The sequence below is a fragment of the Rhea americana genome, unplaced genomic scaffold (genome assembly GCF_003343005.1).
Source record: "Rhea americana isolate MKP2758 unplaced genomic scaffold, rheAme1 scaffold_186, whole genome shotgun sequence".
In the NCBI taxonomy this organism is placed as follows: domain Eukaryota; kingdom Metazoa; phylum Chordata; class Aves; order Rheiformes; family Rheidae; genus Rhea; species Rhea americana.
Genome location: NW_028185994.1, coordinates 1,548,148 through 1,573,252, shown reverse-complemented (window position 1 = coordinate 1,573,252; position 25,105 = coordinate 1,548,148). Strand labels below are relative to the sequence as shown.

Below are 25,105 nucleotides of genomic sequence, written 5' to 3'. Positions count from 1 at the left end.
CATGAGAGGTGTTGTGAGAAAAAGGAGTTGGAGAGGCTCTGTTCTGTTGTTGCATACACCAGGATGAGAAGTGAACATGAAAAGCAGAGAGTGAAATCCTGCACCACTGAATCCTTGTGCTACAAACTCCAGCAGAGAGACTTTGATCACAAGGGGCTTGTGCCACTGGCAGCTACTGTTTCTCAGGATGGGACAAAGAGAATGACACTGGATGTGTGTAACTGTGAGCTACCATTGAGAAATGACTCCTCACTAGGGGCAGCCTCAGATAGGTTTGGGATTCAAATGTCTTTAGATCTTTTAYGGGCTGCTCCTATTCGCTGAAGTTGCTTTGCCAATAGTGATTTCCAGATATTTTCTATTCGATCTCTGGTCTATCCAAGGGTTCCCACTGGCATCCCTGGGCTTTGGATTGAGCTCTTTCTGGGTACAGGGTAGCTTATGCTGTACAGTGCTATTGTTATTGGGGAATTGTAAAGTCTAGTTTTACATCATAYGGCTGCCTCTTTAATATGACTGCAAACCTTTAGTCACAGCTTGGTCAGTAATGGTTTCTGAATTCTGTTTCTCGGGGCTCTCCATGGCTGATTCCTCATCTGCTGAGTAGAAATGTACCAGCCTGTTTAGGATTGGCCTTGTTACAAGGTTATTCTGTTAATTAAAGTCTGTTGTAGCTCAAAAGCAGAGTTCTGATTTCTCTTTCCCACAGAGTGGCGCCCTGAACATTGGAATAATTTCTCACTTCTCAAATATGATGCAGAAGTTCATGGAATGATTCATGCTTGTTCTCCAAAGAAAAAGATAGGCAACAGGGTGAACTCAGCCTGTAGAAAAGACTTCACACTTTTCCTAACAAGCCTTGTGTCCCAAACATTAAAAAGCAGGCTCTGGCTAAGAACTTGGAAACCTCACTTGTCCTTTGTTTGGTGCATTTTCCTCGTACTACATTCATCACTGGCAGAAGCCTTAACTGGTTCTCTTAGCTGAGTTGTTCCCTGCAGTGTGACTTTCTATTTATCACAGTGGGTGCTGTGTCGTACAGAGGTACCTTTCTCATGCAATTCCTTCAGCGGTGCCTTTTAATATTAGAGGTCAGTGTGACCTGCATCCTGCAAATGCTAAATCTGTTGAGCATGCCCTTCTTACATCAGCAACTCCTTGCTTCCAGGGAGTTTGCACCCATGTCACCAGATGGAAGCTAATGAACAGTTTGCAAGGCATGTGTAGGAGGGGCTGGGACTCTCCCAGAGCTGCCATTGGTCCTTTGAAACAGACCTGCGTGTTGCTGAGAGATTCTGTTGGTTGTCAGCTGTGATTTTTCCAAAGACATGTAGGTCCCTGCAGCCCTGACTCCGTATTCTTTGTGTTTCTGTGGCTGTGCTAGTTGTACACAGCCACTCAGCACTCCTTCTTCCTCTCTCTGATTTTGATAGTCATCATACTGGGACAGGGAGACACAGGGCCATTGGTTTTCTTTATTTCATTTCCAATCTTGCCTGGCAGATGCAGGGTACGCACTGGAGTGAAAAGTCAACTTTTGTAGCAGTTGGGAGACCTGCTGTGACCCATGTGTATGTGGAAAACTGAGTAAGTATTGCTGCAGAAACCCATAGCAGTGAACACTGCAATTCTCACAGCCAGTTGGAGGTAGCAGGATTTGCTCGTTCATGCACAGTCTGTTGTTTAATCCTAGAGCTTAAAACAGCAGAGTTTTAATTATCTGGAAAGAGCGGAGATTTTAGAAAAGCTTGTTTCAGACCCTTCTGAGTCTGTTAGCATCTGTTGACAGGGAAGGGAGACAGATGCAGAGTGGATGATGGTGGCAGGATACTGTGGGGTTAATGCTGAAGCTGCTGGGTAGTCTTGGTTAGATTTCCTCTCTCTGCTTTAGGTACGTTGAACATGAAGACATTCAAATATGGGTTTATTTCTGTAGAGCTGTGTCTCCTGAAAGGTATGTCTAGGTGGGATGTAAATATCCCTTTTGACACAGGGTTACCTTCCTTGCTGAGACTCAACTTTCCCGTTTGTGCCTCACAGAGTGAGGTGTTCCTGACCTTCTGGCATTCCTAGCTAACCCTGACTTTATGTCCCATCCTTAGTAGGTGATGATGGAGATCAGTGGCCTTCCGGAGGAGCTATGGCAGCTCATTTTATCCTACTTACATCTCCCTGACCTGGGCCGCTGCTGCCTCGTGTGCAGGGCRTGGTATGAACTTATCCTCAGCTTGGACAAAACACGCTGGCGACAGCTGTGCCTGAGCTGCATTGACTACAGACATCCAAACTGGCCCAACCAGCCCAATGTGGATCCACAGTCCTGGAGAGAAACATTCAAACAGCATTACCTTGCCTCTAAAACTTGGACCAAAAACACACAGGACTTGGAGTCCTCCAACTGCTTCTACCTGTTCCGAAGGAGGAAAGATCGACGTCTGCTCTGTGTTGGACCAGGATGTGAGTTTGACAGCCTCAGAGCTGCCCTGGCCTCTGCCAGCCCCTATGACCGCATCGTGCTGCTGCCTGGAGTGTATGAGGAGCACAGTGAAGTGGTGCTAAAAGTGTCTGTGGAGATTGTGGGGCAGGGAAAGCTGGGGGATGTGGCGCTGTTGGGGAGCTTTGACCAGCACTGCTCTACTACTCGTCTTTGCAATGTGGTCTTCATGCCAGCCCGGTTCACTCCTGTACTCTACAAGGTGAGGCTCAATGGAGTGGGAGGCAATGGGGATGGTCACTTTTAGGGTGAACTACCTGGGATGATGGTAGTGCAGGAAAGCRCTCATTAGTGGATTAGGATTCCCCACTGTACGCTCTGCATCAGGATAGCTACAGYGCTGGCAGGGCTTTATCCCAAAAGCAATTCATGACTGAAAAATAATCTGCCTTCACTCTGGGTGAGTAGTTCTTAATGAAGATGCCCCAGGTTCTTTTTCTGGATCTTAGCCAGGGACACAGTATTATGGGGTCTCGGTGATAAATGTATGATTAATCTAGAGTGGATGTGGCCAATGTAAGCATTGGTCCTGTGGCTTTTTGCTCCTGTCTCTACCTCTGAAGAGAAAATCTTTGCCAGGAGTCAATTCATCAAGAATTATTGTTTATTGTTTTATCTACCTTTTAACATTTTACTACATGACATATTTAACTTAATTAGCCTGAAAGTACCCAAGAGAAAGATAATGTACCACTATTTGGTGGGAAAATTGGTAACAAATCTGCTTGGAAAATCTCTGTTTATCTGCTGCAATTTGCAAGATTATTGAAAACGACACATAATGTCTTACTCTGCACTATTTCCTGTACTTGGTTTATAGTCTGTGAAAACTGCTGCATTTCATCTTTCAGGTTGTTGTTCTTGTTCCTTTTCTCAGCAGTGTGATAAAGTGTTCTGACTGCCATCAGCGGAACAGGAATATTTCCTTACAAACCTAAAAATGAAAAATGAATTAAAATTCAAACAAGCTGCAACCTACATACAGGCTTAGCCTTGTGAGCTGCAACTTCAGAAGGGCTTTTACAGGCCCTCTAGGCAGGAGCTGCTTTGATTGTGCCCCTTTTAATTAGCCTTTTTTAATTAAAAAAGAGGAAGATATGATTTAGCGTGGAGCAAACTAATGGTCTGAAGGGATTTCTGTGGTGTTGTCTTTGATTACAGGCAAACCTGTTTGCATTTGTGATGTGGCCACTTCTGAGAGTGCTCAAGGCTGAAAACAAGTATCAGGATGGTGTGCTGGCTACAAACACTGTAAATCTTGACGAATTTTGCTACCGATTTGTCACAAGCTATTGATTTGTCACCTTTTAAAGTGGTCCAGTAGGGATTCTGGGGTGATAAGGGAAGATAAAATAATGATTCAGGAGATTTCTGGTCCAGATAGGAACATGGTGAAATTCCAAGCACACTATTCAACATTTTTTAAATAGCCCCTCTGTTATGTGACTCATTCGTGTTGGCCCTTTCTGCAGATAAGTAGAGATTTGTTCTTCCCGTGTAGTAAAGAAGAAAATATTTTGCCGTGCACAAGCAAACCTGTGGTTCCCCAGCATATGTAAACACTGCATGCATTGCCTAAGAAAACAGAAAGGCCGTGGCAGGGGTGGGCTGTTGTATTGCAAGTACCAGCACATTAGGGCTGCAATTAGACAGAAAACTGTAGCCAAGGGGAGAAGGAATTGATGATATCTGTCACTGCAATATCACAGCATAATCACACAGCAATGTGAGAGAAATGTTTATCTGTTTTGCTTTGCACTTCATGTATCATGAATGCAGCATCCTTCCACCAAGTATGCTAATGGCTCCAGAGAGAACTGTGTATCTCCRGGCATGTCTGATGTCATCTCACTTGTTGCTCCACCTAGTAAACCCTTGAGTCTATTAATGATGGTAGCTGGCAAACACATGTCTCTGAAGGCTGCAAACTCTTCTCTGCAGGGCACACTATTAAGATTTAGTGATCTTAGCACATCTTCTAGGCCTTCCTGCACCACTGATTGACCCTTGGGCCTTGCTGAGATTGCATCTTGCCAAGAAAGTTAAATGTAAAGCTGCCAGTGGGGAGGAGTCAGTGTCTGTCACTTTTTGCAAAATGGATTCTTGTTAATTCAACCTGCAGCATTGCATCTGTTCGTACATGAAATTGTCTGTTATACCTGAATGCATACTCTGTATGTGAGCTGTGTGCTGTATCAGGACTTTAGAGTAACTCTAGACTGCTTTTTCTTGTAATGTTCAATGATCTCACCTTGTGCTTATTTGCCAGACAACTTCAGGCTATGTCCAGTTTGACAACTGTAACTTTGAAAATGGGCAGCTGCAGATCTATGCACCAGGGACGTGCCAGGTGAAATTCTGCACCTTCAGCCAATCCAGCATTCATTTCCACAGTGTGGCTCTGTGCATCTTGGAGAACTGTGAGTTCACTGGAAGTGAAAATGCCTCAGTAACTGTGGAGGGCTGCCCAACTTCTGACTGGAACTGGGCCTGCAAACACTTGACCAGGCTGGCCAAGTCTTACTCAGTTTCCGTGCAGATGTCAGACCCAGCTTTTTGCAGCATGACTAAGCAGGAATGCTGGAGGAACTCACTGGTGGGCACAGTCAAAACACAYGAGATTGTTGTAGGGGAGGAACAAAATAACCCCCTTTCTGCTTCAAGGGCTCAAGCCATGTTTGACTCAGCAGGCAAGGATGCTGAATTCAGAGAGAATCTCTGGGCAGCAAAGGAAGAGGAATACCCAACCCTTGACTCAAACTCTAGTGACAGTGACTTACACGGTGAAGATGAAGAGGCTGTACATAAACTACCATACCAAGCCCACAGTCTGAGACGCATGCTCACCAATGTTACGCGCAGCAGACTGCAAAGCAACAGGCTGCATGCCCTACASAGAGACCTTCAGCTCAAGTCTCTGCAGCAGGAGCTGCAGCAGGACAAGGAGGCTGAATCTTTGGCCAACTCTCTGCAAGGCTGCATTGTCCGGCGATGCCTCTTCAGAGATGGGAAAGGAGGAATCTTCATTTGCTCACGAGGCCAAGCAAAACTGGAAGGAAGTATCTTCAGGGACCTGACCTATGCTGTGCGGTGCATACAAAACAGTAAGGTACTGTGAAGATTGCTGTGAGTCCTCTTCCATCTTTCTCCTTCTGCTCTAGCATGTCCTTTCCTATACACAGCTTGGTTTAACCATCCCAAATGAAAGGCAGATCACTTGCAGCCTCATGCTTTCCACCTGTAGTAACGTCATAGTTGCCACTGAAAGCATTAACTCAGTAGCACATTAGGGTTATATCTCAACACATCTCCAGGACTGCATCTCAGTTCCACTATCCCAGAAGTAAAACTCTCCACCCTGAAAAAAGATGCCACAGTTATCATCACCTTTTTTGCTCCCAGCACAGTCCCTACCACAAATTCAGGGCCTTAGGAGCTGCCGTGGCAGTCCCCTAGTCTTTACGTAAAGATCATGTCTCTTTGCAGTCAGTCCTGGCTGCTTCAGGAAAGCCTGTGGGGATCTCTGTAGCAGGCAGAGATGAAGCATGAAGAGAGATTTTGCTTTTATGACCGTATGGCTAGAGGCTAAAACATGAACATTCTCACTTCAAAACATTTTCATCTAACCCTGTGTTGCCCAGCACTTTCCACCTCTTTATGTATATGCTTATTCAGAGATTTTTCATCCACTGTCCTCGTACTTCTTGCATTTTAGTGAGTTCACATATGAATGAGTGTGAAAATACAGATCTGGTGCTCTGCAGCAGGAGTTTTGTATGGCCAGCTAAAACTTTTCAGCATGGTCTAGACCTCTAATTATGTTAACATACCAGCCCATAATTCTGCTGCCACTGGCTTGGACTGTTACGGAGTCTTCTTGCTGTTGAGCAGGAAGATAATTACTTGTCCTGGAATTTGGCCAGTTCTACTAAAAAGACCCCAAAAATTAGCCTTAAGGTAGCACACAACTATTAAAAAGAAAGTCTCTCTGTGACTGTCAAAACAGCAGGTGGAGATAGCAAAAAACAGAGCTGYCTCAGTGTAGGGGGAAAAATTAGGGATGGATCAAAGGAAAGAAAGAACTGTTTGGTCAGAATTTTTCAGCAGAAAATTGAGTTTTATACAAGGAATTTTTTTTGCCCAGCAGAACTTTGCCTTGTTTAAAAACTAAGTTAAACCATCTTTTTATCATCAAATCAGTGCTTTCTGATGTCAAAATACTACTGTGGGGCTCAGAGAATGTGTAGTTTAGTGGACCCGTCCCTACTTTCTTCCCTATTGCTGTCCTTCCCATCAAAATACATCTCCCATGGAGCATTAGTTTAGTATTTCAATTAGAAAGTGCATCSTGGGTTGCATGAGCTGGCCGGGGGTCTGAACTGATAAAACACATAAAAGAGTCACCTGAAGTGCAAGGCCTGTACCACACTACCAGAATTAAGGTATTTTGGTTTGGAGCCATCTCATTTTTCAGTGTCTTGCTTTAAAAAAATCTGTAGGGAAATGTTTTTCTGATCAATTTTGAGCAAAGSTTTTTACAGTGATTGTGCTAATTCCCAAGGTGTGTTTGCAGTGCCTGCAGAATGCTGGTGGCGGAATTGTTTCGTTTCTTGGTAATGGAGAATGGCGTGTTTTTTTTCAGAGAGGTATTCAGATCTGCAGATTCCTTTTCCAAAAGGTGCCCTCCCCTCTGTTGACTGACAGTATTTGGTGAACTTCTTGGCTTGTTGCTCACGCTATATGAGCCACTGAGGTGCCATTTTCCTTGGGACTTGTGCTAGTGCCAAGTGCATTTCAAGCACTTTTGACCTAGACCTTTTTCATTCCTCTCAGTTCACTTGCAATTTGTTCAGCAGCCTGATTTTAGTTGATAACAGATAGAATGGGGATTAGACTAGTTGATGCTGCTCTCAGTGATAGTTTGCTTAGCTAGAAGTTGGCCCAGAGGCTTTCACTGAGGGATCAGTGTATCAGAGCTTCAGATAATGGGAGTCTGAGATCTTTGGCTTCGTAAATGGAATAAGGCGTAAAGCAAATTGAGAATACATAGAGGTTTTATTCTCAGAGCGGACAAAACTTTGGTTTCCTTACTAAGCTAGGATTCTAGTTCTTTGTGCATCCATCACACAATAAACCTGGGCAAAGGTCCAATGTGCCAGATTCTGCTGGCAAGAATGGGCATAGCTCCCCAATTTCCCACAGTGACTTGTTGAAAGCACTGAAATGCTTCACCAATCTCCAGCTCTGTTTTTGCCATGTAGAGGGGAGTCAGGTGTGTCAGGAGTGTGGAGGACTCCTCCACCTGAATCTCAAGGAGCCATAGTGAGGGCTCAGCTGTGGTTAAGGGCTGTAGGTCAGACCTAGGTGTCACAGCAGCTGCTGTGCTTCAGGAACTTATAGTAGTATAAATACCATGAATGGCTGTCTCTCAGGTTCTCTTACCCAAGTAAGTCTGGCCATGGTAGGCAGGAATGTGTCTGGTTGGTCAATGAGCAATGCCAGGCCTGGAACCGAGCACCGCTAGATCTGTTCTGTGTCAGCGTTCTTTGGAACAGATGTCTGCCTTTTCCACATTCCTCAGCCTCCTGTGAGGGCAACCAAGAGTGACTGATCAGGATAGGCAGCTGTCAGGTCTCACTGAGCTCCACGTTTATTTAAGAGATTGCATGAAGCATCTTTCTGGAATAAGCATATAAAAAGACGTATAATTTAATTAGCTTCTGATCTATGTTGTTGATTAAAGTGGGATATGCAAAAGCAGTTTGTAGATGATTTTTCAGCAATTGTAAAACAAGACATGAGTTTGTTTGACTAGAAAGTACTAAAGACTGCTGCTGCACAAGTATTTAATTACTTGTTTGCTTAGATGAAACTAGGTTGTGATGAGTATGGTAGTGATTTCCATTTGCTTGCTAGCTTGGTTCTGCTCCAGCTAGCACAAATTTGTTCTATACGTGCAAGACAAGAGAAGTTGTATTCTGAGTGTGTGTGTTGTACAACATTTGCCCAGTCAGCTTCATGGAAGACTCTGTGGCACTGTTTTTCTGTCTCAGTTTTTCTGTAAGTTCTTCTGTCTCAGCTCTGAGCAATTCTGTGCAGTAGGGAAGTAAGGAGCCAGCTAGTTGCTGTCTGTATATGGGAAGCAGGTTGACATGTATGGGGACTGCAGCCTGAAAGGAACAGTAAAAGTGGGGAGGGGACAGATCTGTTATACCATGAACTGTTTGGAGACATGTTAAGGAGGAGTGATAGTTCAATGTTTCTGACAGTGTGAGAATGTAATGCAGTGAATTAAACCTTTGGGGAAGCACTTTAATGAAACTCTTTCAAGCTGAGCACTAGGAAGTGATAGGATTTCTAAGTCAAAGGCCTATCTGTTCTGTATAACATCTATATGCATTGGGTTCCCAACCCTGGACAGATGCATGCAAGCAAATAATGCTGAATAGTCTTAAAACTTCTTAACATATGTTGACCTTCTGTTCAGCTGCTGTAACTGGACTGTTTGGCACAGCACAGATTGGTGATAGATGCAGAGTGGGTTTAGAAGTGCAGAATCAGTGGAAAGATCTGCATCATTTGGTCAGTTTCTCTTCTTCCTCATCACTCTAATTACGATTACAGGTGCTTCTTCTCTCCTCTACAGGTTATCATGCTGAAGAATGACATCCACCATTGTAAAGCATCTGGGATATTTCTGCGTCTGTCGGCAGGAGGCCTTATTGCAAATAACAACATCCATTCAAACTGTGAGGCAGGAGTGGACATCCGGAAGGGAGCCAATCCGCTTGTTCTGGTATGTACCGCTCTAAGATGAGTTGGAGGACAGAGATCTCTTTCCCTCCACGAGGCAGCAGGATCTACCTCCCACTATTGAAAACAGTAGTCTTGCTGCTAGCTTTGCCCTTACACTTGTTTATTCTTAGACTTCTGTTGATGATTTGGACTACAGCTAATCCCTAGGGCAAAGCAGGATGAAAGCAGTAGCTAGCAGTACGTGCATGTTTTCCTGCTCTATTTCATAGTATCATGATATCTTAAAATTGCTGCACACAGAGGATAGGGGGATGTTCCTCCATCAGATAAACCTCCCTAATCCCCAAAGTTAGTGGATCAGCATTACATTATAAACTCTACTTATCTCATATTTTGAATCAGTACCCTGAGACTTAGTGGAGGGCCTCAACTCTCCACAGTCATCAGGCAGAAGGAGAGTGATCAGCAATCTGCCGTCCAGCCCAGCACCGTAGTATTTCCTCTGGATCTGTAGTGCCTCCAGCTATACAGTGGGAGAGGTCACCACTGTTTAACAAATGCTATATTTACATGTCATGCTTGAAGAAGCAGGGGCCTCATGTGGGGCCGGGGATAGGCAGGGCAGGCACAAACATAGACAAAAGTTAACATCTGAACTCTCTGGAACTGCATCAGACTGTGATCTCCCCAAGGGAGATGTGCCAGGCAAGCTCCAGCTGAGTGAAGCAGAAGATACCAACTCCTGCTGAGCCTCTGACTGTGTATATTTGTGTATCTGGCCTTATTTGCAAACTTTATATGAGCTGTTGTTCTTGCCTTGCCTGTTTTTGTGATTATTATTCCCCTGGAAATACCAGACTGGGGCTGCTGTCCTGCTCAGGAGGATCCCAAGGTACTCCTGTCCATGTAGGAGATAATGACCCCTGTCATGATGAAAAGCAGCCATTTGGTTTTATGCAATGGTAATTCTGGCTGTGTTGTTAGTGGATGGACATCTCTGGTCTTGTGTTGTAAGTGTAAAACGCTATCCTGCTGCTCAAGGAAAAGCACTGTACTGAGCTTCCTTCTTAAATTCCTGGCTCCAGTGGCACTAATGGTCTTTTTCTTCTTCAAGGCAGTAGAGAGGGCACGATCTATAATCCCATCACACCAGAGATTCATGTGCTAGTCATGAGGCTTTGTAGCTCTGTATAGTTTGGAACTGACTGAAGAGGACTAAGCATTGTCTGATCCCAACCCAAGGGCAACCCCTTAATCAGCAAACAGAGCTGCTGATTAAAGAAGAGGCTGCAGTAACAGTAGAGAGGGAAATTTGGCATTATATAATAAAATCTCAGAGAAAAGTAAAAGTTAAGCATGCCTTGATTCTTTGAAAGTGATCTCTTAGAAACTGAATTAATTGCTCCTCTGCGCTTCTCCCGACAAGGTGAGGAGGGGTTGCTTTCTTTTGCAGTTGCTGTCTCATCTTGTTCACTATTATAAGTGACATTTTTTCACTCCCTTTTGCTTTTATTCTCTCTACATGTGGAAAAATAAAACTGCAGTGTAATAAGATACACAGCGGCCTTCGCTCAGGCATTGTTGTCGTTGGCAACGGGAAAGGCATCATCCGAAGCAATCAGATCTATGGGAATAAAGAAGCTGGCATTTATATTCTGTATAATGGAAACCCTGCTGTGAGGTATGTTAGCAAGCAATGACCTATCTCTCTCCTCCTGTGTCTGTTAACAATTATTCCTCCTACTGTCTGTGCTTTTCCTTTTGTTTTTCCTTCACCAGGTTAAAGCAGAAATAGAACCGCTGTGTACTAGTGCCTTTTTGTGACTTCCCTCTATTTGCTTGCTGTACCTGGGTGTCTTTGCCAAGTGCTGAGCTTGTTAGTTTTTTCCCTGGATTTTGGGGGAAGACATTCTTCCTCCAAAGAAGTGAAGAGTGAATGATACACATCCCAGTGCTTGTTCCGGGAAATTGGGAAACAGATTTCTATACTCATAGCATAGAATTCACCTTTCCACTTTAAATACCAGCAGTCATTGGCTTGTGTGTTTTTAATACCACTCAGTTTAGATGTTAGTATTAGAATCTGACAGGTTTTCTTCACACTAGTACCATCAATTTTATCTGGTGATATCAACTGGTAACTGAATAGAAGAGATAGCGTAACTGGTTTTAAACTATTTAGCACCGCAATCTCTCTTATATTTAGCTCAGCTGGTATTTTGAGCCCAATTCCTTGCTGCACTGGCACTGCATCTCCTAAGAATGTGCTCTGTGCCATAACACTAGCCAACAAAGTGTGCGAAAGTGTTCTACACATGAAGAAAGTGTGCTGCAGGAGAAATAGCATGCCTTGCTGGCATGTGCATTCCACTCTCCAAACTGCTTATTGCGTCTTCCCTAGATATTTTCCATTACCCTCGTGGGGAAATTCCTTGTGGCTCAGCCCCCCTCAGCCACACAAAGCTTCCAGAGTACAAATGAGAAAACAGCTGTTCTTGGTCATAGATGTTAGAGACACGTAGTCTGTATTCTCACCCCTTCTCCCATCTCATGATTTATGTGGGTGATAGCTCACCTTCTCTCTCATGAGTGCCATCATTCCTGATGCACTGACTCAATACATCTGCTCAGGTGCTGGTTAAGGCTGCACTTACCAAAGTCTCCTGGATGTGCCATGTGTATCCAGAATCTCATAGATGTGCCATGTGTTACATGTGGATTCTAGATATGGGACTTCCAGGAAGGCCATGTTTCACCTATGAGATTATGTGTTCAGCTGTTGGGAGGCAGGTTAACAGAAGAGAGAAGTTGGTAGAACTCATGTCCTTTGCTGACTACTTTTTCAACGACTGGAAACAAAAAAATATTTTGCCCTTCCCTGAGACCTGTAAGCCCAGCTCAATCTGTTTTAGCTGTTTGCTGCTTCCTTTCCAGGGATGGGGGTCATTGTCATGTCGTGCTGGACTGTGTGGGGAAAAGCTAAGGAGTATTCTTCTGAAAAGCTCACCTGTAACACGGGAGCTGTGTATTATTTTTAAAAATGATGTAGTCCCTTGGGAGCATACCTCTTTCTGTCAGAAAGACCTTCTGCAATAGCAAAGGGTCTTTCTGTATAAGAAAAAGATCTTCTCCTATTGTGGGCAAGTCAAGGTTTGAAAGATGCTGAGTGTGTTGCTGCTCAGCTTTGCAAGACCTACTGCCTGTGTTCGAAAACAGGTAACCTACAGTGTTAGAATGACACTGCTTATTCAGAAGTGAGAACCAGAAAACTCCGCTCCTTGTGTTTTTAGAATGATTTTCTCTTGTGGATGACTTTCTCCTTAGCCACTGAGTTGCTGGTGCAACCCCTCGATATCAGATACAGATGTCTTGTGCTGGGCTACATTCCTAATCCTCCCCTGACGATGCTAGATGTGGGGGAAAAAGAATGGGAGGGAGCTCTTTTCCACCTAGTCGTCCTTTCAAGAGGAAGAAAGATGTGTGACACTGAATCTGGCAGCCCACAGTTACAGTTTTCAGCTCTTTGTATGCTGCTTACTGTGTTTCTGTTATACTCACAGAACAATGGAGGCTTTGTTTAATTGTCAAAACTGAATGATCCTAACTAGGCATTAAGGTGTAATTAAACAGAGTAACAGCTGTTGAGTCAGACTACACAGTTGCAAGTACGCCTATCTTTGGAAAATCAGAGACCACCAGAGAAGATAGGTGCCCAACTGGGCAAAGATAACCTGCACTTCCAGTTGCACTTGTTTACTGTCCTAGAAAGTGTACCGTTGAGTTTTGCTTACTGTTACCCTGTTCCAGAGAATCCAATCCCCACGTCTTGCAGCATTCAACCACTGTCTGGGAGCAAGGCTGCAGAAATGAAGTATTCCAGGCCTCTTCATATCCTCACTGGCCAGTTGTGCTATGGATCAGCATGTGTCATCGTATGTCTCAAGTGCTGTTCTCTCACCCTAGCCCAGTTGTGTAAAACATTTACAGTCTCTTCATAGCTGGGCAAAAGAAGAGGAGGAGTCAGGCCCTCCCAAGCATAAGTTCCACGTGTGGCAGGCTGTTTCTGGTGAATCTTTCTGGGTTGGTTTCAAGAGAGAATCTGTTTCAGAGTTTTTAGTTAGTTAGTTGTCTTTCTTAGTTATTAAACTTATTGCTCCTCAACTTTGAACCTCAGCAATAGATCAGACATTCAGGGTCCTCTATGTTGTCACACTGCAGAAGAGGAGCTAATGATGGGCCTGGAGTTCTTTGGCTTTGTTCCCACTTAAAGTGATATGTAGAGTCCCTTTTCCTTGAACCCCAGGGTACAATGCAGGAGACTTATTCGTGCAGTGCTGGGTGCTCAAGTTTTCTTCTGTCTCTCTCTCCCAGTGTTGCTCTGCCTGTGCTTCTGCCACCATGTTTAATATTTCCCATTTTTAACCATGCAAGCTCTGCTTGGTTTGGAGCTTCTCTCACCAATGCTGAGAAATTTCAGAGCAGAAATCCCATTCTATAAAAGGACCTAGGCTAGAGCACTCGCACCTCCTTTTTGGGAGTCAGAATGATGGGGAAAACAGGCTAAAGCTCTAGCAAATTCCTCTATAGTGCTTATGCAGGCTGGCTCCAGTTGCTACTCAGGGCTTTCCCAGAGGGACACACAAGTCTTTTCCTCTGCATCTGTGAAAAACTTTGGAGGGCAGCACAGCTCTGCACACCTGCAAGCTCCCTGCTACATGCTGCAAACTGAAATACAAAAACCACACAGCTCAGCGTAGGGTTGTCAGCATCTCTGTCAAACTCAGTCAGCACACAGGCCTGATGGAAACTCACTGTGGAATGATACCCTTGCTGGGGGATATTGGAAACACCAATATATAGCACAATTTAAAAACAATTGACCATTTTTGAGGAGAAGAGAAATCCGTCTAAATTGTGGATGTAACGGTTAGTTCAGACTGCAGTGAAGCAGTAAGGCCATGCTGTAGGAAGATCACYTTGTGACACATCTGTGGCTGCTCACTACTGGGGACTGGATCCTGGGTTATACAATTTGTCTAACACAGTGGCTGTTGAATATTCACAGTAACATCCCATTACACAGGTGGTCTTACTTCTTCATGTAAGAAGTCATGACTTCTTTTTTGTGCTTTTTCCACCTTGAAAGTTGGTATTGTTATCAGTAGCTTCACTGTGCTTTGCACATACCTTCCCCTCTGTGTGTTCATCTTTTCCACTTTGCTGTGTGACTGTCCCAGTGTTACACACGGTGATGCAATCTCGTTGCAGAGAACAGGCAATAACTGTGATTTGTAGTCAGCCAAAAGACAGATACCTGTGTGGAAAAGCAGAGCAAGCAGCACTTCTGGTAACCTTCTTTTCCTCTTCTACCTCAGTGGGAACTATATTTTCCAGGGACTGGCTGCTGGAATAGCAGTGAATGAGAATGGAAGAGGTCACATCACAGGTATGAAAATGAAAATGCCCAGTGGTTGAAAATGAAAGTGCACTCTCTTAAATCCTTTGTCTCTTTGGTTGCAAAATTTACCTTGTTGTGCTTGTGGGGTGGCATGCAGTAATCCCCTAGCTTCTTCTGCCCTGTTGGCATTTGTCATTGACAGAGAGACCATGTATTCCTGCAGTGTGTATTCCCAGTCTGGACACAGAACTGTGTTCTAGAGCAGTGTACTGCATGAACTTCATTTTTTCTTCCTTTGTTTTCCAATGTACATTGCAAGCTGAAGTTGTTAATGATTTTTTCCACTTTTATGGCATCTCTGAGTAGTTACTCATTTTGCCATACACCTAGGAGTGAGGAGAGGGAATGATTACCTAGAACTGGTAATTACCTTAAGTTCAACCTCTTAACCTCTCTGTGGTTTTGGATCAGATGCCTGAAATTGCATTTGATAATACCAATGAAACTTCCACCTTCTATAGAACAAGTTTTTTTTTTTTCCCAAAGAAAGTAAATAGAAGGAAATGGAAATTGATCTTCAAAGACAAATATGCTTTCAAAGACAGATATTGAGAAAGAATATACATATAGTCCCTTTCTATATAGAAAGTCTATACTTTCTGCATGGTTTTAGATGAACTGAACTGCCACCAACAGGTGAAATATCTGTAGTCTATCAGTCCACAAAATAGTGGGAAACTTGTTAAGATTAAACCCTACTTTTTATTTCAGATAGTCTTTTTAAATATCAGGCATTTGTCCTATGTGTAGGAATAGCATTACCTATGTGCTGGGATAAAGACCAGGCTTGGGAGACCAGGAAGGCTGTGGAGGTTCTGAATCAGACAGTGGAAGTTTTTTTAATTGAGCAAAGTCTTATCTTACTGAACAGCTCTTCTGTGAGCATAAGGCAGGGTTGAGGTGGCACCACTGTTGTGTTCTTGATCCTCTCTGTTCTTTCTGCTTGGCCATAGGGAACATCATCTGTGAGAACCAGTGGGGTGGAGCAGACATTCGTCGTGGGGGTGACCCTGTCCTCAAGAACAACATGATAACTTGTGGCTACTCAGATGGTGTGGTGGTGGGCGAGTGCGGGAAAGGTCTCATTGAAGGAAACACCATCTATGGTAAGGAAGCAAACTAAGGAAAAGAAATTTTCTTTCCTTTTGTCATCTAATACCCTACCCCCTTTCCTGTGTTTGGTTGTACAAGACTGCTCTCTACTCCTAGTTGCTCCATGACCTGGTGATGGGCTGTAAAGGATACAAGTCAAGAAAATTGTGTGGCCCAGCTATGTGAAGGCAGTCTGGAGGCTACACTGCCAGCATTCTCTGGCTATGATTCACAACAGACCCCTCTATTTGCTCAAAATACAACCACTTTGTCCCTAGTGGCATGCAGCTGCTTCTCAGCGAAACGACCTGTAAATCCTGGGGATACATTCTGGAGATATTCAAGGCCTGCCATGATGCAACCTGGTCTAACATGCTCTAGGTGACCCTGCTTGAGCAGGGAGGTTGGACTAGATGATCTCCAGAGGTCTCTTCCAACCTTACTGATTCTATGATTCTATGATCCTTCAGGCTCTGCTTTGAAAGGGAAGGCTAGACTTGCACCATAYCTTTCCATGCTGCTGTGGGACCTGCATATAGGGCAAGGAACAGGTAGAGAATGCACTCTTCAATTAATGAAGCAACATTCCTGTGCTGTCATTCTTGCAGCTCAATGTAGGAGATGCTGTGTGCTGCTGATGGCCACAATTCAACTCATCCCTGTGCTGTTGTGCTGAAGTTTTGAGTCTTAGACATAATTGTTGAGGGAAAGTTCTTGGCCTTCTGGAGCAGATGGCTGTAGCATAGTCTGACAGTAATGGACTAGGTTCATTTCAGGCCACTGGAGGTCAAAAACTAAGTGTTCTTTGGGACCAAGAAGAATAAGAACAAAGGACGGACAATCTGAGTTTCTCTAGACAATAAGGGAGGCCAGCCTGCTGCATTCAGTTACCCAGTTAATCCCAAGGGGAGGGTGAAACAAGCTGTCTCAGCTGGACAGAATCTGTAATCTAACAATTAGACTTATGTCTGATAGGAAATAAACTCCCCACATGCTTTGCTTAGAAACTTAGGATTTGGTTTTTTTTAAGGAGGTTTGAAAATAGCTGCAGAGAAACAGTGGTACAGCAGAGTCATCCAGGGCCCTTGTGCAGATCTGAGGCACTGAGAGGGGTTGCAGCTCCTCTGTAGTCCCATTTGTGGTGGAAACAATACATAGGCAGTCTTGTGGCATGACTCTGTGTGCATGTCTGTGTGCATGTCTTTCTTGCAGTGCTGGAGCCTYGTGGCCTGAATGAAGGTAAAAATAAAAAGATAGGAAGTTCCTAGAGGTTTCTGAAAAATCAGTGATCAAGGAGAGGAAGAGGAAGAAGTTAGGGCTCATGCACCCTAGGAATGGAGAAGCTGCAGCTCATGCCTGTATTAGATACCAGAGAATACACCTGGGCCCCTGAGGCACAAGTCTTTGATAAACCAGGCTCCATTGGTTTAGTGTTCCTAGAGCTGCTTGTTCTCCTGTCTGCAAGGACTTCCAGCCCTGGACAAAGAAACCAGCATATGCCTAGTCCAAGGAGAGGAGTTTTTTTTCAGGAAGCAGATGTCCATCACTGTGTTATCCCTGGGGAGACATCATATGCCTGTCTTGTATACTATGAGGAAAGCAGGCCCTATACTCTAATATAGCAGTAAGAAGGGAGGAAGGGATACAGCATCTTAAGAGTTTTTTTTTCAGTCAGCCTCAGCTTCATGTCACAGTTTCACAAGAAGAGACATTTCAGCTGCAGCCAGGTGAAGTGAGGAAGCATGCAGGGATAAGACTTTCATCGCTATGAATGCACTTCTATGGTGAAACCACCTATGTATGGAGCCAATGGGAGATGAAGGCTGGGGACAGGGCTGTGTCTGACCATCCAACAGAGCAATACTGCAAAGGGGATTTAGTTCATGTTTCTGTGAGTTGAATTGAGGGACTCCAGATCAGGTCAGAACGTTGCCAGTGCCTGCCAAAATACCTGGAGAGCTAGGAAGAACTAAAAATGGAAAACTTAGGCACTGAGCTCAGGACTAGAGGTGACCCAACAAGACAAAGTCAGGGCTGAAGCATAGCCCTGAATTCCTGTCRGGTAGAGTTGGACTTTGTGTCTGTCCAGTAAGGAAGATCCCTCTGTCCAATCTGCTGTACACGTACCAGCCACTTTTGGACAGGGCTGGGGGGATCTGCAAGCTCTACTGGGTAACATGAACTTTGCCACCCTGAACTGCAGGGAACAAAGGCTGTGGCGTGTGGATGATGTCCTCCAGCCTCCCTCATGTCACCAACAACCAGATCAGCCACAACAGCATCTATGGAGTTGCAGTGTTCCGCCACAAAGATGAAGAAAGTGACTACCCTGCCAACCAAGTAAGCAATGAGAACTTCCATGAGGAGAGAGAGGGCGCCAGCTGGGAGAATGACCTGGACAGTGAGGATGAATACCTGGCCTCCCGACATCCTGTCAGTGTGGCACTGGTGGAGTTGAACAGTATCAGTCACAATGGAGGTGAGCTAATGGCCGAAGGTTTCTGGCTGCTCAGGTCCCCACTCTCCCCATGCTCACTCCTCTCCCTTGTGCTCCAAAAAGAATGACATGCAGAAAGGTCTGTCATCCTCACACATTAGCACCAGGTTCTGCTCATCTGTCAGGCCAGCCAGAAACACCCTGGGAAAAACAGTGGGGCTAGACCTGGGCTTGTGCTTGGCCAGCTAGGCAATGTAGTTTCAGGCTGCTAGGGTAATAGAAGTAGAAATGGCCTCTACAGTCTTTCCCATACAATGTTTGTGTTCTAACCAGATGGCAAGATACTGAGCATGGCCATCTTAGCCACTCAAAGATCAGTTTGCGTAGGCCAGGTTGAGCTGGTGAAGGTTAGCAGCTCTTCTGTGTTGCAAGGAAAGCTGTGTGAGCGTGCCAGAATTCAGGACACTCCAACACAGGGTTAAAGTGTACCACCTCCCATTTCTTGCTCCTTCTTGGAAGAGACTCAGAAGGCAGTGGTCCACAGACCTTATATTCAACCTGGGGGAGAGATCTGAGGAACAGTGTAGCAGTCATGACAAGTCTCAGTGATTTACCACATATTATGATAGAAGAAACTTAGTAGCTTTTAGAAATAGCAATGCATTTCAGATCTTCTTAACTGAAGCTGTAAGGTTTTAACTGCTACACCTGGAAGACCTAAATCCAACAGGGCAAGTGAAAAGCCCTGCTGTTGCTTTGGGTTTTGTGTTTGGCATTGTTTTATTCTTAAATTAAACATTACTAGTTTGGAGATGATCAAACAAGTTATATTCTTGAGTGAGGTTGGGCAGTACTGCTTGCGTATTCCTACTGGCCCTCTAGAAAAGAGCCCTGTGGCTCCACAGAGAGACATACTTTCTTGAGAATAATGTATTATGGGCTGTTGTCATAATACTTTTGCTCTTTCTTTCTCATTGGCAGCTGCTGGGTTGTATGTCAAGAGCAGTGAAGCACTCAATATCATTGCCAATGTAATTCATGCCAACTGTAATGATGGAGTTGCAGTCCTACAGAGCACGCAGCTCACATGCATTGCAAACAACAGCATTTCCTGCAACAGCCTGGGAGGTGTGCTGGTAGAGGCAGAGTGCCAGGTGGAGTTACGTGGCAACGGCATCTATGGTAACAGCAGCCATGGCATTGTCTCCAAGGGAGATGGCATCATTGTTGAGAACGACATCATAGGCAACCACAGGTGCGGTCTCCAGCTGCTCCAGGCAGCGGATATGAAGGTGCGTGTTTGAGCAATCAGCGAGGGCACCAGGATCCTTGCATCCTGCATCTGCTTTGCTCTACTGCAGCTGGGAAGAGTAGAGAGCCTGCTCTAGCTCTACTTCTCTGAGAATAGTCTGAAGCCAGTAGGCCCCTGATTTGCAAGCAAGCAAGAAAAGGCTGCTCTGGCATTACCACCAAGAGAAGCATCCAATTAGAATTGTATCATATCCCACCTTTGTTAGAGGAGGTGTAATTTCTGGCCTACCTTAGAAGTGTGCCCAGGAGATCAAGGGAAGCTATCATTGCTCTCCTTAGCCCTAATGATGAAATACATATTCATACCGCTGAAATACTCTGCCCATTTTGGAACACCCAGGTCAGTTAGGAGGTGGAAAAAAGTGAGAGGGGTCAGTGCAGGTGACCAGGTTGAACAGGGACCTGGGGTGCACAACTGGCAAGGAGAAGCAGAGGAAGCTGGGCTTGATTAGTCTGGCAAAGAGGCTCAAAAGGGATCTAACAGCAGCCAATAGCTATCTGAAGGAGCAGTCAGAGCCAAACCATTCTTAGCAGTGCCAGGCAATACAACAAGGGGCAACTGCACAAGTTGCAAATTGGGAGATCCAGGTTAGACAGCAGAGAAACATTCTTGCCCTAGAGGATGGTACAGCTCTGAGACAGGTCACCAGRGAGGTGCCAAGGTCTCCATCCTTGGGGACTTCCAACCCTTGGCTGGACAAAGTCAGGGCTGCCCTGATCTAGTTAGTGCTGGGGGCTATCTTGCTCCGACCAGAATGTGGGGCTGCAGATCTTCAGGGCTCCTTTCCATCAGCACTCCAGTAATTCCTGTAATAGCCAGGTTTTTCCTGGGCTGTCATGGGGAATGGGCTGAAGAAGACCAAAGCTGAAATTGAGGAAGATTTAGGTGGAAATTAGGTAAATATTTGTTTTTAAGAAACCCTGTAGTGCAACAGTATACTGCTGAGAACATGAGATTTCCAGCAGTAGTGGGTTTGAAAAGAATGTCATACTGATATCTGTATAGAGAGGTTTAGAAGTTTTGGATAGAATCCAGAGGGGAAAGATGAGAACAATTCTGGCTTCAGCATTGTTAGGTCATGATTATCCGTTTTTGTGCTCACATGAAAGCAAACAAGCACCAGCTGTGGCTTGTTGTGTAGCCTGAAAGTGCTCAGTATGCACACTGATAGCAATATGAAGGTAGATTTTTAATGGACTATTAGGAGCAGCAGCATTTCAGACACCTGAAGCAGAGTTACATACAGATATAGGGGTTGTGCAAGCTCATACAACTTCTCAGGGGCAAATAAAAGAATAAATCTTGGAAGTTCTAGTTCCAAGATCATATCCCTTTGGACACTAAGCCATAGATGATTTGTCACACCTCTGCTGATTTTTAAGCCTTTGTAAAGGACAACTCAGTAATCATTTCCCTTAATGGATACACAGTTTGCTTGTAGGAGAGACCTCTTTCCCCTGAGAACAGCAAACAATGCAATACATTTTGGTGCAATGACATTCAGCTTGCCCTTGGCAAAGTCAAGCTTCTTCATAGCTTGTCCCCTTTCTTTAGCTGAGTGGCACTGTCGAGAGTATAACTGGAGTAGTTGGGTTTTGAGCTGTTTTTTGCAAATTAGATGCAGTGCTCCATCTAGCAAGTACCCAAGGTTAGCATCTGGCTTAAGGCTTCTTCTGTGTTCTTTGGGATGAAACAATTTTGTGCCTCAAAATTCTAGATGAATGCAATTTTCCTCTTTATGAAGGAGCTCCAAACTGAGTATGCAGAAAACCCTGCAGAGACAAATGCTCTGATTGAGTCTGCCTAAGAGCTGCAAACACCTTTTGAAAAACATGCTGGTCAGCAAAACATTGATGTCTGGACCAGAAGCTAAAAAAGATGGAATTCTCCACATTCCCAGCCTGGGTGACAGTTAGGATTCATGCCACAGAATTCATTTCAGGAATGGAGGGAGGGGCGCAGATGCATGTTGAATTGTTGGCAATGTTGCTGTGCTATTGTTTCTCACTTACTTACCCACCAGCAGATTGCCGGAGGCGCCTGACAACAAGTAAGCATTGTTTGCAGTCCTAGTGGGAACAAACAGTGGGCAAAGAGCACTGCAGAAACTGTTGATGTGGTTCCAGGGGGAAGAATGGGCTGTACTGATCTTCCAGATAATGGCACAGTGAGAGCAATGGCTATGTCTTGGGGAAAGGAAACTCCTAAGTGCTTTCTTTTTCTTAATATACAAAGAACTGATGGCCTTTAAATACTGCAGAGAAACTTATAGAGTGAAGAATGGTGTCAAGTTCATGTTTAGTAGCATTTGTGCTCATATTTCACAGTGGGCTTGTGTACCCACTGCAGGGAAGCCTGCAGTATTTAGCACTGACAGCAGYTGAACTGCAGTCTGGGGTCACTAGTGAAATGTGGAAAGCTTAGAAAAGGCTTGTGTATTCATGACCATGGTCCTACTCCTACTAACAACTCTCTTTCTTCAAAACATTCCTGATCACACATGTTTGGGCTGTGCCCTTGGTATGTTACCAGATCACCAGGGAGTGATAGTGAGCGTATGGAAGAGCTTTGGGTTTTGGTTTTATGTTGTATGAAGATGTATGGCCATTGTCGTTTTGCCTGGGTCCTCCATCTAARGATTATTTTTCAGGTGACCAAGAACAGGATCCAGTCCTTTCAGGATTACGGGATTGCTCTCTTTGACCAAGCCAAAGGCCTCGTGCAGGAAAACCTCATTTTCCAAGGAAGGTCCAAGAAATCCATTTTGCAACCAATATCGAATACAGAGGATTGTATCGTCCAAAACAACATCCTTCTCACCTTGAAGAAAAGGTGAGCCCTCCTGCACCATGGGGTGTGATTCCGAGCTTGGAGCCACCATTCTGTGCTCATGTTAGGGGAGCCTGGAAGGCGCAGCTTTGCTGCTGCTCTTCCCAAATTCACACAGTCACTAGCCTATGGCACCAGCTTCACCAGCAAGTGCTTGGTGAATCATAGCAAGCAAGGCCTGAAGATCAAGGTGAGCCAAGAGATTCCTCATGAAATCAAAACTAAAATCTAAAACTCTAAAAGCATGAGTTGTTTCTTGTAAGGCCAGTCTGGACCTTCAGTCTGTCTCTGGCCATACTGACATCTGCCTTGTGCCTTGGCCAGCTCGCTTGCATTTTCTTATATGGTCTTTGAGGTCTGGCTGCTTCATTTGCAAGCCTGCCTCAGCCCTGCAGTAAGTACAGCCCCAGGGTGCTTATAGCATGGGCTCAGTGAAAGAAGAGGAGAGAGCAGGCTGGACTTGCACCATGGTTTACATTGTGTTTCTGTGCTGGCAGGGGAAGGGGTAGCTTCAGGCCATCAGATTGCAYGTACAGGCTTTTGCTACCAGAGCAATGTGAATGAGAAGTAGAATAGATCTCAGAGCCTTTGTACTTCCTGGGAGTGATTTAGCTCTCCTGCTCTTTGCGCCAAAGTAAGAGCCATTTCTTCTAGTGGTCTTCAGAGCTACTGCTATACCTGGAAGCCTTTAACGTGTAGTGTAAAGCATTCCTTAGCTTACAACTGTCATCTAAATCTCAGTGACTCGCATTATAGGCCTTATTCAGAATAGGTCTTTCTAGATCAGCACTCTAAAGCGTAGCACTCTTCTGAGGAGAGACAAAGTGACAGGCCCACACCCTTACCAGGCTTGGGTGTTCAGAGGATTGGTTTTTTCAGCTAGAAATATGACCTTGCCTCCTCCTTGTGGGGCATGAATCTCACTCCAGGCTAGAGGACAGGACACAATCAAATTGGAAGAGGTACACTACTGGAGAGAAATTAGACTATGTGGCCYTCAAGGGAGATGAAGCTCTTGTAACCTGGTCCTCTAGGTTTCAGGAGCATAAAAATAAAGTGCAATAGGAAGGACTGGGCAACTCTTCCAGTCCCCTTATCCCAGCAGCTCCTCCATTAGGTTTTCAGATCTAGTTCCTTAAAAAAAATCTTGAGAGTCCCTGCATTTGATTAATTCCTAGCTGTCCCTCTGCAAGCCCTTGTCTGATCCCCAGAACTTGAAGTCAGTCAGAGGCATTGGCTGGGAAATCAGACAGTGATTCTTGCAGTAAAACAAGGCATCTGTCTCAACTCTCAAACAATTTCTGTCCCATTTGGTTATCAGAACAAAAGCTGGATTATGAGCATTGTGCACCTATCAGCACAGGCTAGCTCCTTGTTTCTTACTTGAAGAGTGAATTTCAAGGAGGCAATTTTCAAAGCTGCTGCAGAAGTGGCATTACCCCCCCCCCCCCATGGCTACACCTAGGGTTTCTCTCCTCTTCCCAGATTTGATGTGGAGTGTATGCTGATGAACCCCCCAGCACGACCTCATATCAAAGGAACCACCCATGTGTCCTCCATGGCAACCAGCAATCAGAAGATTTCCACAGTAACCAGGGTGGACAGAGGTTGCCACAACCAAGGGAGTATCTTCTGTGCTATTCTTTGACGAGACAGGAAAGTTTCTTCACTTGTCTCTCAGACTGTCAGATTCTCTCAGACTTTTTTCTCCAGAGTTGTCACTGGGAAGATCTCACAGTTCAAAAACAGGGAGCTCCATTGGACTGTGCTCCCTTTTTGAATCAAAGATTCTAYGTCAGTGACATAACAGTAAATAAAAAATGATTGGGAGAACAGGCACTAATTTTTTATTGTTTGCCCTGAGATCTTCGCTGAGGCAATATATATGCAAAAGACGTTCCTTGGATGGAATACACTAACAGCAGGGCCTTGTGTAGCCTCCCCAGAAACTCAGAGCACATGTATCTCTTCCTACATTGACTGCAACTTTACTTGTTTAGAAATCTCTTGCTTTGAGGCTGCTTTGTCAGTGATCCATTTGCATTTGTGGCAGAAGAACTGCAGAGGTAGAAAACATGCCSTGTGTATTCTAGTTCATTTCCATGTTTGTAGTGTTTCCAACCTAGAAAGGCCACACAAATCACTGCAGCCGGAAAAAAACTCAGCCATTCATACAAACATATACATAGTCACACACACAGCATCAAAGGCCTCATCCTGTTCCCCTCACTGGCTGATCAGCATGAAGGTCTGGTAGTGGGAAATATATACAAATTTACAATGTAGATCCCTCYAGTAACTGAGCTTAAACAYTCCATGTATCCAGCATCCGCACCCGAATTGCAGCTCTCCCCAGTTGCTGGCACCTAGACATACAAGCCCTGGGGCCTGCAGCCCCACGCCCACTGTGGGTACACAACTCATCACATATGCAAACACTACGGATCCCTGGGGTAACTAGGCTTAGACACAATCCATTCTATGGCTGTCTCTGGATGCTCAGTTTCCCCACCATACAGGGACACACGCAGATGGCTCTTGCAGGCATCTCCAAGACCTCACAGTTCCTCTACCAGTTAGTCTGAACCCCTTGCTCCCTCTGGTAGCCCGCTCACAGATATATGCACATACCTGGCTCTCAAGCCACTTGACCTACTCGATGGGTAGTCCAGCTARCTATTCACTAGTGACAACACACTGATATACATACTCCCACTCGCTGCAGCT

General features: G+C 44.8%; 1 protein-coding gene across 1 annotated transcript; it reads left to right on the top strand.

Moving 5' to 3' along the window:
* The first annotated feature begins 1,548 nt into the window (after positions 1–1,548).
* On the top strand, positions 1,549–25,105 carry FBXO10 (F-box protein 10). Its single transcript, XM_085302127.1, has 11 exons — positions 1,549–1,587; positions 2,103–2,696; positions 4,764–5,603; positions 9,141–9,290; positions 10,795–10,931; positions 14,626–14,696; positions 15,662–15,814; positions 18,004–18,279; positions 19,219–19,529; positions 22,200–22,381; positions 23,864–25,105. Exons 2-11 carry the CDS (start codon positions 2,109–2,111, stop codon positions 24,024–24,026), a joined length of 2,871 nt encoding a protein of 956 aa, XP_085158253.1. The 5' UTR covers positions 1,549–1,587; positions 2,103–2,108; the 3' UTR covers positions 24,027–25,105.